We start from the raw sequence: 14,494 nt of genomic DNA, 5'->3' as shown, positions 1-14,494 counted from the left end.
AATTAAAATATGAGGACAACAAATAGTTACTCCTATTATCAGTGAGGTAATTATCTGATTTTAAACTGTAGATACAAATTTCTGAATAACTGTTATCAGACATACACAAAAATAATTAATGCAACAAATTTTCTGTTTACTTGGTGCTGTGAACAAAGAAAGAACAAATGTCCTAACACAATTTGACTAGACTAAGTAATTTGGTAGGTGTGACCAGTTCACATATGAAGGAACATCCTTATAAAGATTAAAAATTAATGAAATCCTTTAAACTAAAAGGTATAATATTTTTAAATTGTTTAAGAATAAAAATTCACAAAGTTAAATATCTTAATAATTGTTCTTTTCAATGAACTTCACTTTTTTAATTACCCAAATTAAAAATGTTCTTAGTACTTGGGTAAGTCCTAATAGCTATACTGCAGAACGATCTGTCAGCCAAACTGAAATCAGAAATATACAGAAAAATATTCTTAGCCTATGCACAAATTTGGATATGGGGAAATAACTAGGGCTCTTTCCATTATATCCTTTTGAAATGTAATCTCTAAAATTAAGATGGGTAGTGCCTCCAGAGGGTCAAGGTCTATAAATTAATGTGTTCCTTCCATAGCCATTTAAAACATAGTTTGGTAACATGTACTTAAAAATACTTTGCTCAATGAAAAATATTATAACTACTACCTAATGGAGCCATGAATAAGAGAAATGGAAGACTAATAAAAGTACAGCAGAAACCAAAACCTAGGTTCCCTCATACTAACTACAAAAAGCATTTGTTTGAGGACGTAAGGTTAAGTAAGACCTCATAATTCTTAGCCTATAAATGGAACAGTCCATATTTAGGAAAGGTACTATATTTAGTAATGACTTGAAATACAAAATCACTTCACCCAAATTACGAGGAATTACTACAATTCTGCCAATTAAGGCAGATACTCACCTAGAAGAACTAGTTGTCAAGGGGAACAGAAAAGCTTTCCTGTGTTCCTTAAACAGAACCTTATCCATTTGGTTAGAGTGAGTTTTGAGAAGACCCAATTTAGAGTACACTGCTGAAAGGAGATGAATAATCTGTTAGACTACATCTGTTAGTTAACTTTGTGCCCTTTAAAAGCTTTTCAAGTTTCAAATAAAATCACTATAAATTAGCTTCTCTGAACTGGTCACTGGGTAATCACTGTTAATCATCTAGTTGTTTTTTTTCAATTAAATTGAAGCATTTTCACGTTTAGTTATACCTCAGTTGGAGTTTCCTTGGAAGTTTTTTGGTGGAAGAAGGGGTGATAAAAAGGAGGGGGTGAAGTGTTGAGGGGGCAGATAACATGACTCACCGATTTCTTATTAGCTATCAAGTGTAAAAATACCACATATGTGATCTAGACTAGCAAATCAGTATTTTAATGTCTTATTACCTAAATAGTAACCAGTTTAAGGTTAGGGTAGTATCTTACAGGTAAAAGGACACAATAACTGAACTTTTATGATATAGAAACAAATTTATAGTTTCATCTGTAGAGATTTAAGTGGAAAGCCTTATAAAAATGTGAAAATGAGAACTGGGCTTTGGTTTTGCCGAAAGAAAAGGAAGAAAAATTGTAATACTATGTCCCCTATGTAATCCTTAACAAAAACAAACAAACAAAAACAACTCATAAATTAAACTAGTAGCTTAAGCAAAAGGATATTGCCAGAAAACAGAAATTCTACCAAACTATGAGACTCAGGAAAAGGGGTCTACAAAGAGTTGTGGATAAAATGGGAAGCAGAGATTCTCACAAAGACCTACAGAGATCCATTATCTCTCTGCTAACTTTCTCTTTTCCTCCTCATAGTCTCCTCCCAGAGGTAGACAGTGGGCTTCTCAACACCTTGCTCCCATGTCTATCATCTGCAATGACAAAATTTCAAAGTTTTACTCCTTTCCTTAAACCTATGAGCCATTTGAAGGTAGAACAGGCAAGGAGTACACAAGAGTCTCCTGGGTATATTCTCAACTACTAAAGGAGTGGACTCATTTGAGAGAGGGGAAAGGGAAAAGCAATCAGAGCTAGGGCTGCAGAGCTATGTCACTGCACCTACAGACATTGGCACACACTTGCGCCAATTATTTTCATTATGAACAAAGAATTAGAAGTTTACAATTTTAACCCTCAATTACCTTGCCTGCTGCCATAATTTGCCAATAGTTGCAAATTATGAATATCTTGGAAATCAGCCAAAGAAGGAACTAGAAAATGAATTCATGGCCAAATTGTTCATCATCACCATTCAATATTAGCTATATCTAACATCTTTCACCAAAAAGGTATCTAAGTGCTTAACAAAATAATTAAAAAATGATCAACAGTATGGTTAACTGACTGTCTTCCATCCATCATACAATTTCCTAAGAATTTCATATTATATGACATTTAACCTCACAATATATTACTTATTTAACCTCACAATATATTACTTATTACCATTTCACAAATGATGGAATTGAGGCCCAGACAAGTAAAGCATCTTGCTCAAAGTCACATAGTAACTGACAGAGTAAGGATTAAAACTCACTCTTTGCTCTTATGGTACGCTATACTATACAACCTCCTTTAGGGTCAGCAGCAATTGAAGTAAATATTCATTAGCCTACTAATAAGATACACAAATGTAAAATTTGTTATTAAACAAATTAAATTAAGTAAGGCTGCACACTCAGTTAATAAGAGTTGTATACAATTCACGAGCCTTGTATCACATCACAGGCAGGCCTGTGCCATTATAGGTATTCAACTTATGCATGTTGATCATTCCCTTAGCAATGTTCATATTAGAACAGCAGTGCTTCCTAATTACTGACAGCTGACCCATGATATATATCTTCCCCCTTGAGAAAATGGAGATGTACAACTTAAAATAAATCTTACTATAATGAGAATCAATGTATTTGCTCAAATGGAAACGAAAGTGTGTTTCTGTAGCTCATAATGTCATTCTAGACAAGAGAACAGACTGTCTAAAAGAAAAAGGAAAGGTATTTAGGGAGGAAAAGATTATATCTCTCCTTTCAACTTCCCAGAAGCTTTCTAACCTACTCTATAACCTTGAGAATATCACAAGCCATAAGTAGTCTTCAGGAAAGCCTTCAGGAAACTAATAAACATCAATTTTGTACCTTTAGAATGGAAAAGGGATATCATACATTTGAATTAAAACAAAAATACTAAAAAAGGAAAAAGGAAAAAAAATATCATCCAATACTTATGAAAAACTACGACCATGGAGGAGAGCACAAGGCTACTTATTTCTCCAATCCTTCAGAAGGTACTACCCATCGAAGAGACAAAACGTCCAGTAAAGAGGACAAACTGCTTAAGAACTGTGCCTATTCTCAATTATTAGCCATTACCAGTTATAAAACAAAAGCACCAAAAACTAGCTAAAGTCTTAAAGCTATGCTTAAACAACAAACACAAATTATGAAATGTATTTTAGCAGCATCTTTGCAAAGATCTTCCTCTTGCAATTTTCCATTAACTGTCCTACATATTGCAATTAATTTTCCATTAATTGTCCTATATAGTATAAACAGTCAAATGACCAAGATATGCTACCCACCCTAAGGAGCAGCCTTAAAGCAAATTAGGGGCAGGTCTGCTCACCCCTTACCACACTAAAAGTAGTCAACACCTTGATTGCTATGGAAGTTAGCATTTCATAATATGCCCAGCCTCGTCTACATCAAGGGAAGGAAATTTTACCCATACTGGTAAATATCTTTAAACTTTATGGTCTGGTCTCTGTGTATGTGTGCATACTAAACACGTACATGTATGTATCTCAAAGAATCACTTCACAGGAAAAGGTTTTAGAAGTCCAAGAACAAGATTAAGAATTAATAGAGGGTTACCATTTGGAAAAAGATAAATTAAATCCATTTCTCACAGCATACAAGAAAATAAACTCCAAATGCATTCTAGATCTAAAAGGAAAAAAATCAAAACTACTAAAGTACCAGAAAACAGAGCTGAATTCCTCTATAACTTGGATGTAGGGGGAAAGTTTTTGCCTGGCAAAAAAAACAATTACATGTAAAGTCAAAACAAAAAGGGCAAACTGGGAGAAAATATTTTACATATTTACATACATAAAACAGGAAAAAAGGGGGAGAGTGACCAAAATATAAAGTATTTTTAAAAATAAGGGGGAGGAATCAAAAAGTCTACAGAAAAATAGGCAAAAGACTTGGAGATAATTCCAAAAAGGTTATAAAACTAGACCTTAAAATAGAAAAAGTGATTAGATTTCACTCGTAAGAGAAATAAAATGAACATTTCACTGAGATAACCTTTTCACCCAACAGATTGGCAAATTTCAAAAGCCTGACAATATACTCTGCTGGTGAGGCTGTGAGGCAACAGGGGCTCATATATTGCTAGTGAGAAGGCAAGATGGTATAATGGAGAGTAATTTGGCCACATTTAACAAAACTACATACGCTTACATTCTTCAACCCAGCAATCCTAATTCTAGGAATTTACCCTGGAGCTATACTTCCAACACTATGAAACTATATATGTACAGATTATTCATTGCAAGCATTATTTGTAACCGTGAAATATGGGAAACTACCTATATCCAGGTTTAGGTGATTGTTTGAATAAATTACAGTACATAAACCCATGGAGTACAACTATAAAAAAGAACGAAGATAATCTCTATGAACTAAAGGAAGTGATTTTTAAGAAATACTAAGTGAAGTTAAGTGAAAAAAAAGAAAGAAATCTGTAGGGTTAGATCAGAATTTGTAGTATACGTGAAAACTCACAATTTCTAAAATATGTGTATGTTTGGTTGACCCAAAATAAGGAACATTCTGGATAAAAAGTAAAGAGAGGAGGGATAGTATTCTTCAAAATTGTAAGTTTTATAAAAGAAAAAGTAAGATTTTGGATATACTCCACATCAGGGGATCAAAGAAATGTTAACAACAAAATACAATATCTGGAAAGGAAAACAGATGGTATAAAGGGACATCAGTGGGTCAATTACCAAATATGGAACACAAGCACTAAACTACTGTATTAATAGTACATTTACTAACACTGAAAGCTATATTGTGGTTATGTAAGAGAATATCCTTGTTCTTTTTTTTTTATGCGGTACGCGGGCCTCTCATTGTTGTGGCTTCTCCCGTTGCAGAGCACAGGCTCCGGACGCGCAGGCTCAGTGGCCATGGCTCACGGGCCCAGCCACTCCACGGCATGTGGGATCTTCCCGGACCGGGGCACGAACCCATGTCCCCTGCATCGGCAGGCGGACTCTCAACCACTGCGCCACCAGGGAAGCCCGAAAATATCCTTATTCTTAAGAAACATATTCAAGTCTTTGAGAGGTAAAGGGATGTAATGGATGCAACTTACTTTCAAATGATACAGAAAGAAAAATACCTTGTATATAAACATAATGAGAAAATAAATGATAAAGCAAATGATGCCAAATTTTAACAAATCTACTCTGGGTCAAGGATATGTATGTGTTCTTTCCTCTATTTTTTAATCTTGTAACTTTTCTATAAGTTTGGCATTATTTCCTGTAAAGTTCAAAAAGTTGGGGAGGCACTTAGGATAATGAGGATAGGAAAGAAAGGAATAGGTATAATAGTATGTTGGGGGTGGGATATATGAAGACAATGGTGGAATAGCAGAAGAGAGACTCACTAAGATTAATTCAACAACACAGAAAATAATTCCACCAGTTAGAACCTCTTGACCTTGATTCTATTTGCTCCTAATGACATGGGATTGTATTCCTCAAGTTGGTTTATGGTACAATAGCTGGCTGGCAGATCCTAAGGCTGAGAGAGGCAGCATTATGATAGTAAAGAGCACGAGCTCTGGAGTTAGACTGCTTGAGTTTGAATCTCATGAGATTTCTACACTGTATAACCTTGACCAAGTCACTTAACCTCTGTCTGTGCCATAATCTCAGGAAGATTTTTTTAAGTATCTCAATTTCAGTAGTTGTAAGAATTAAATTAGATAGTAACATTAGAGTGCATAGCTAGTACCTGACATGTTTACTATTCAACAAATAGTAGCTACTGCATCATCACTGCTTACAAAGTTTCTGATGAGTTTCTAATGAGTTTCTGATGGGGAAAGACCACTACAGGGAGAAACTCCAACCATGCATAAGTTGTTCCTAAACGATCTGAATCATAATGAATTTAGCCAGATGAACCTAAATGTGAGTACTCCCTAAGTATAGGCAAGATGGAAAAAAATGGGTTGAAGCAGGAAAATGTCTTCAGAGTCAGATGAAATAAACTTGGACTTTTAGGACTTCCACACAAAGTTAATTATGAGGACATCCAGTCAAGTGCATACAGAACCCAGGTCATAGCCTCAGCAGCCAAGCTCTAGCCCATTGATACTTAGTAACTTTTCTTATTTTCAAACTTCACATATGAACCTCCACAAACCAAAGGCACATTATTTTTTTTCCATGTAAGTATACAATTATCAATTTTAAAAGATGAACACTTTTTAAAATTTTATCACTCAAGTCTTTCTTCCCCCCAAGAGTTTTCCTTTTTTTTTTTTAATTGAAGTATAGTAAGAGTTTTCCTATTTAAATAAACTATATAGCTTTACAACATTTCTACAATGTATGGTATACTCCCCTTAGTGGTTTACTTGGGGGAACAAACCCCACAAAATTCTTTCAGCATCCTCTTTGGAAGTGGCAAAAGTGTTAAATATTGGCTACTATACAAATATGTGGTTGTCTCTCATCTAATGATAAATAAAGGATTATTTTATCTTTTAGCAAAAATATTACTATGACCTTGACTAATATAAATAAGCAACATCTCTACACTAGTTTAACAATTAAATGAAAATACCTGTTCCAACAAATGGATCAAATACAATATCATTTTCTTTCACTTTTCCATGGTTGGCCATGATGAATGATAAACCAGCATCCATGCTTGTATTTCCAATAAAGTGTCTCTTTTTGACACTGTATGACTCAATAAGCTCTCTCTGCCCATCTGCAATCTAGATTAGAGATAATTTTCGATTTGTGTAAATGTACAGAACAGATCTAAGATAATTATTCACAATAAACCCACAGTATCTTGATAATGAGAACTTCTTTCCATTTACCACTGTTTCACATAAATATGTGATTAAGGCAGTTATGGACAAATACCTTTCTTTCTTAGTGTGTTCCCATTTACTTTTGCTTTTCAAAGCAAATTTGAATTGAATTTGAATGCAATTATTCCAGGGCTTGGTGGTGAGCTCTAGCCACCTCTTTTTTTCTCTTAAATAACAATATTCTGTAACATGAGCCACAGCTTCCTGCCTCAGGGAAGTGGGCAGAAATGCTCTGCAGTAATTTCATTTCTCTTCAGAATGGAAACCTAGATCAGAGAGCTCCACAAATGAGAATCCTGCTATCACAGCACTCTGCCTTTTCTCTGCCTTATTAAAAAAGCAGTTCACACTTTCCGATGAGTCTTAAGACTTCCAGGTACATCACCTCCTACCTGGGCCCCATATCTAACAATCCTCTTGCATTTCATCAGAATCTCTGGAAAAACAAAACACACAACCACATATTTTCCACTGATTTTAATTCATACAGTAGTTCTGACTCTTCAGCTCCTTTAAAGTTTTACATATAAAGAGTCAAATACAAAGGCCTACCACTTAGCTTTTTTTCAATTTTTTATTGAAGTATAGTTGAATTACAATGTTAATTACCACTGTACAGCAAAGTGACTCAGTTATACATATATATACATTCTTTTTCATATTCTTTTCCATTATAGTTTATCACAGGATATTGAATATAGTTCCCTGTGCCATACAGTAGGACCTTGTTGCTTATCCATTCTATACATACCAGTTTGTATCTGCTAATCCCAAACTCCTACTCCTACCCTCTCCCGCCCCTCTCCCCCTTGGCAACCACCAGTCTATTCTCTATGCCCCTGATTCTGTTTCTGTTTCATAGAATAGGTAAAAAGAACACTTGCTTACCCATCTACCAAAATAGATATTATGTGGATTCTCAGGGATGCAGTTTGGGTCCAAACCATAATCCTCCAAAATAGAGAATATATGTTGTGGCTTCTTTAAATTCACTTTTCCTTCAAATGGCAGAAATTCAAGTGCCTAAAAAATAAAAGTAATTCTAATGTCTTATAAAAATTTAAAAGAAAACATAGTGCTTATATAATAATACCAATCTTGTAAGTCTGGTATCAGCACTAAATAAGACAAAACATGAAAAGTACTTAGCACATAATGTGGTATAAAAGAAGCACTTAGTAGACATTGCGGATATTATATATCAACAGTGGCTATATTACATTAATCTCATAGGTTTTTGGTTTTTGCTAAATTCACTTACATCTATCCGTTTGACTTTTTCTTCTTGTGTCAAAGTTTTATTAAATGTGTGAATCTTTATTTTATATGTAGAATCTGAATGCAGAAATGGAACCTAAAATAAGAGCAGATAAATTCTTTAAGCTTAGTAATTCTACAGTATCTACAGATACGCTTACAGAAAACCACATTTCACTACGCACCATCTTCTCCACAGGGTAGTTTTTCAAAGAACTATACAGCTCCTCTGGAGACTTTCCATGACCCCATAGTTCAAATATAGACCTAGGAAATAAATGATTGACATTAACCTCAGTAAAAAAAAAAAAAAAAAAAAAAAAAATGAGTTCATACAGTAATATGTAACCATTATTTCACTGGTTCTTTATGCTTGCTCCACTAAAACAATTATTGCCTATGTTTTCTAAGCTATAAATGAGAAATATGCATCCTGGAAACAAATATAGCTTAAGTCTAAATTAACACAGAAGTTGAACTTTACACAAAGAAAGAGGATTTATAAGTCAAGATTTTTTGAAGTTTTCATCATAATCATTTCATCATTTAAAAAAATTTTTATTGGAGTATAGTTGATTTACAATGTTGTGTTATCACTTCATCATTTTTTAACTAGAACACAAATGATTCCGTAAAATGACTTGTGATTTTAGTGAAACAGTAATAAAGGTTCAGGAAATTCAATCATTCCCATTGTCTTCTGAATAAAACAAAAGGAAAAATGACCAGATAAAAATGTTACCATTAATACTTAGCCATTATTTAATAACATTTAATAATAATTACTTTTATGATTTACAAAAACAAAATTCTTACTACAAAAAAATCTCAAGCGTCTATCAACTTCAAGGAACATAAAAAATTAAGCAAAATTTCATTGTAATGAATGAAACAATTCTTAGAATTAGTTGTAATGGAACTTGATCTATATATTAGCACAATTTTGTGCATCTGAATTCAATTACTTTATGACTGTAAGTAATGCTGCCGTTAGGACTGAGTATAATCTTCTGAAAATGAATTCCTCCTTTCCCTTGTAATGAATTATAGAAAGAGGGCCTCTACAGTAATACTACCCTTACTTAGCTAAGTAAGAGCTAACAATATAACTCAAAGTACCAGGGACTGTTCTAAGGCCATTTAATATTAATTCACATATTCCTCACAGGAATCCTATTAGGTAGCTGCCAGTATCATCATCCATTTAACCAATGAGGAAACTGAGGCACAGAAAGATTAAATAACTCTCTCAGGTCATATAGCAATTGGTTAAGCTAAGATTCAAACCCAATCCATCTGACTCCAGAATCTATACACTGCTTCTCAGATATAAATATGCAAAAAGACAGGAACTCCAGGCCATTCAGGAAAGGCACAGACAATTCCATAAATCATAATTATCCCTAATGAACAATTATACAGTAATTTATAGGAACTAATGCTTGTAGTGATAACCTAGAATCAGTAAAAATGAAATAATACTCCCTATCCTCTTTTTCAGAAAGAATTTATATAACATTAATAAATTTAAAAATATTAGATATATAACAGCATAAGCTTCAGTTATAATTGGAACACTGGAGTAACACCTTTTGTGATTTAGATTTCGGAGTAAACGGTTTTCATATATATGACTGCACTATTATGATCCCTATTTTAGAGATTATAAAACTTATATGAATTGCCACATCTCATGGGTGCTATATAAATAAGCAAGGATGTCAACTTACTAATATAATATCAGTATGACCTAAAATATTTCACTGATTATAGCAGTAATAATGAAACCTTTCTGACAAATAAAAATGCTTTAAGAAACTATGCTTTGAGGGAAGAAGGGTAATAGAATGGGGAAAGATACACAAGGAGCACCAATGGTTTCTGTCATGGTTTATTTCTTTAAAAAAAAAAAAAAAGCTGTGGCAAATATCTCAAAATGTTGAGATCTAACAAGGTAGGTACCTAGGTGTTTGTTATATCATCACTGCTTGTGATATGCTCATACTAGTCCATGTTAAAAATAAGTCAAATAAAATCAACTTTCAATCCCTATTCTACCACAAAAAAATTTGAATTTAAGTTAGCTTTGAATGCACAGTTCTAAAAGTCTATTAGTTCCAGAACAATTAACGCTACAATTAGAACTTTAAATTTTATCCTCTGAAAATGAATTCCCCCATTTCTATTAAATTTATAGAGAGAGGGCCTCTGCAGTAATACTGTTCTTACTTAGTTATCACTTAAGGTATAACCTCAGCTATGCAAAATATACAGGACTAAAAAGCAGCCAGGGACATTATTTCATAATGTTATACAACTATTACACAACTATTTATTGTACCATTACTCAAATATATTCATCAGGAGATATGAGCTTTGAAGGAAGTATACAAGTTCTGGTTCTCAAGTAGCTATTTTAAACCTATAAGCTTTATCTTTGGAATTCAAACACCTCTTAGAGCCATAAATTTTAATACGCTAATGTAGAGTAATAATTATTCAAAGGATGTGTTTCTTAGTTCTGTTTCTGCTTTCTAGTCATTTTTATTGACTAAGTAAGACCCATCAACAAGCCTCAATTTATGAGATTAGATTTAGCACTGCAGCTAGTTTTCAATAGGATAAATTTAATATGTGGGTTGTAGTCTATTCAATAATATAGCAATGACATACTATGCTATAAAGTATTGCTAACCATGCTAACAGAACTAGATATATGTAAATTCTTATTTGCACTGCATTATTAAACATTGTAATTTCTAAGCAAAAAGAAGTTTTCAGAAATGTTTGGGGGCAGGGGGCATGTAAAAAAAAAAAAGCAACTCAAGGATAACATAAGTTGTTCAGTTCTTAAAATGGTAGCTAAAAATGCAGTTTAATTTTCAAACCCAAAGATAGAATTCTCCAACAATAAAAAAAAAAAATGAAAGAAAGAAAAGAAATGAAAAAAGAACAGATACTAATGATAAAAGCTAGAAAACACTCAGGCAGGATAAATAAGGATGACATCATTATATTAATCCATACCAAGATATGATAATCAGAGTTCCTCTAACAAATAAAACAGAAAACATACTTTATGGTAGTCCTCATTTTTTGTCATCTTACACTTCACCAATCTGTTCATCTAACTAAAAACCATCTATAAGAAAAACATTTTTAGGTTTTCAATACTTTGGTTATAATTAAATGTGGCATTTATCCTATGTAATAACATAGCATTTACATCTTACACCATATGTTTGCTTAATGTAGAAGTTTAAAAAAAATTATTCTAAAGCAAGTGTTTCTGCATTTCGCCACTGAAATTCTCTCACCCTCAGTTCCAGCAGATAACTCTCCTCTGTTCTCCTACCACCATCCAGTGGCAAATACATGTAACTACAAGCTAAGCTGAGCTCCCCAAACAATCAACCCCTTCTACCTTCTGCCAACATAAGCAAAAAATAGGACAGAGTAGTTATGAGAAGTCTGGTTTACACTCATGCAGGAGGACACTATAAGTTTTTCTTACTTGGCACACACTGTCCGTTTCATTAAGTTTCTGGCAATATCTTCAGAGGGAATGCTAAGAATCCAAAAAGGAGACTGAAAGAAACAACAATATATGGTTTTATGGCCTCATATGCTTTCATTTAAGAAGTCAATAAGGAGAGATTCCTATCTGCTACTTTTATGTAAGAATATCTGATTTGACACTAAAATAAAAATTGCTCCAAGTTAAAAAAAAAAGTAAATTATTTTAATAGGTAACCTGTTAAGATAATACAGTTCAATATCAGAACACTTTTATAAATGACTGTATAAATGAAAACATCAGCAAATTTAAGGATATTTAAACTTCAGGTTAATTTTGTATTTGCTCTTATATAGTTTGATCAAGAATTAATGAGTATTTTACTCCAAAATATAATCTCAGAATTTTTTATTGTTGCTAATTATTTCTTATAACACAGCTATTTTATTTTTAACTACTAAGTAATGTATTTCTTTGAATGATCCCATTTTTTCTAGGTAGTTGTGGCCACCCGAGGGGGTGGGAAACATAGTTATTGTCTCTGCAATAACTATGATGGAAAATTATACAGTATATTATTAAATTATCATTTATTGGGCTTCCCTGGTGGCACAGTGGTTGAGAGTCCGCCTGCCGATGGAGGGGACACAGGTTCATGCCCCGGTCTGGGAGGATCCTGCATGCCGCAGAGCAGCTGGGCCCGTGAGCCATGGCCGCTGAGCCTGCGCGTCCAGAGCCTGTGCTCCACAATGGGAGAGGCCACAGCAGTGAGAGGCCCACTTACAGCAAAAAAAAAAAAAAAAAAAAAAATTATTATTTATTTTTATTATTTTATCTAAGGAAAAAAGTTCCAAGTGCATCAGCGGGTTTTAATACCCAAGATTATAAGCACTTCTGTGCTCCACCCAGATAACCACTTGCCAGAATGCAGCAAAATGTAGCAGGATCCTAACCTCAGTTTAACACCCTCACCCAGTTATATCCACACTCTCCCTCTTTTCCTCCTCCCTCAATAAGTGAAATTCATTCAGGAGCACAAGTCCAACACCAGAAGACTTTCAACTTAAGTTCTCTCATCTTTTGTGAAAAGTCCTCCCTGCCACACCCAGCCTTTATTCCAATATTTACACTACCCTACAGAAAAATTCAAAATAATCCAAACAGGAGAAAAGATGGTCATGTCAGTATTATTTTTATTAGGAAAAATTTAAAAGCAACCTGAATGAAATGAAATCATTAGATAAATTACGGCAGAGCTAATCGATGGAAAATATTACACAGCCCTGTTAGTAATGAAAGCTATGCAGAAATATGTGCCTGTATTAATGCTATCAAATGAAAAAGAGATGCAGAAGTTCACTGGTAGCAATACCACTGAGGGGAAAAAACGTATACGAAAAAAGACTAGAAGACAGTATCCCCAAATTATGTCATGTCAAGGAAGAAGAATTGTGAATGATTTTTTCTTTTTCTATTTTCCACACTCCTCTAATACACTGATAAACCGTCAAATACAAAATATATAAATAAACTCAAAATTTCACACATGCACAATTTCAAATTTTAAAATGAGTACCAATATAAGCCTGAAATTCAGCTAAATTCTAAACTCTAATTATACCTCATCAATAGAAGACAGCCCTTTTTCCAGTGAAGCAACAGATATAAATTATGGTAAAACTGTTGAACTACAATTTAAAAACTAATAAAATAAGTGAATACTGGAAATAAATCTAACTTTCCAAAACCAAAATTTCTCTAAAATATCCTTTTTATTCAATTGCCCCTAAAATCAGACACAAGTAACCATAAAAATATAAATTTAAGATTTTGAGTTCTTCTCTTTAAATCCAAGGTTCTACATATGGTCTAATGAAAAATACAAATTCAACTTACCTTTCCATAAGTTTCCTGACTATTGGTGAACTGACCTCCAAAAAGTGAAAGCAGAGACTTTATTTCCTATATTGAAAATATCAGAGAGAGAATACATTTTAACACAGGGAACTTAAAGTCTATTAAGATGCAGTTATGGGCCTCCCTGGTGGCGCAGTGGTTGAGAGTCCGCCTGCCGATGCAGGGGATACGGGTTCGTGCCCCGGTCTGGGAGGATCCCATATGCCGCGGAGCGGCTGGGCCCGTGAGCCATGGCTGCTGAGCCTGCGCATCCGGAGCCTGTGCTCCGCAACGGGAGAGGCCACAACAGTGAGAGGCCCGCGTACCACAAAAAAAAAAAAAAAGATGCAGTTATAACACACACACAAGAAGAGCAGATTATCTACTTAAGGTGTTTAAATGTCAATACTAGACAAATTACAACTCTGGGTTCTAAAAAACTTTTACAGTCACAATCATGGTAAGTAATTTCTGAGAAATTTTAGAAAAAAGAAAAAAAAAAAGCATTGCCAAAAAACTTTGAGAAAATGCCCTGATTTTTAAAAGGAAAAAGCAGATTACAAAAACAATACATTAGTAAATCTGACAATGGATCAATACAAATAAATTAGATGATTTGAGGATGTTCAGAAAAGAAAAAACATGTTTGTAATGATGTTTAGGATTCCTGTGTTTT

At 33.8% G+C, this 14,494-nt stretch overlaps 1 protein-coding gene across 3 annotated transcripts in view; it reads right to left on the bottom strand.

Annotated features, from left to right (window-relative positions):
- Positions 1-14,494, bottom strand: part of TRMT11 (tRNA methyltransferase 11 homolog) — a gene marked incomplete at its 5' end in the record, with an annotated part of 62,271 nt that overhangs the window by 33,539 nt on the left and 14,238 nt on the right. The window contains 6 exons of one of the 3 annotated variants that reach the window (XM_079716295.1): positions 6,890-7,046; positions 8,037-8,171; positions 8,410-8,502; positions 8,591-8,672; positions 11,920-11,993; positions 13,819-13,884. In XM_079716295.1, coding sequence (XP_079572421.1) covers positions 6,890-7,046; positions 8,037-8,171; positions 8,410-8,502; positions 8,591-8,672; positions 11,920-11,993; positions 13,819-13,884 — 607 coding nt within the window. Of the gene's footprint in view, positions 1-6,889; positions 7,047-8,036; positions 8,172-8,409; positions 8,503-8,590; positions 8,699-11,919; positions 11,994-13,818; positions 13,885-14,494 lie in introns of those variants that run through there. The other 2 variants (XM_079716296.1, XM_079716297.1) reach the window with 2 other exon arrangements.

Source organism: Hyperoodon ampullatus (genome assembly GCF_949752795.1).
Source record: "Hyperoodon ampullatus genome assembly, chromosome: 12".
Taxonomy (NCBI): Eukaryota; Metazoa; Chordata; class Mammalia; order Artiodactyla; family Ziphiidae; genus Hyperoodon; species Hyperoodon ampullatus.
The sequence above is the reverse complement of the archived record's forward strand: the minus strand, read 5'-3'. Positions and strand labels throughout refer to the sequence as shown.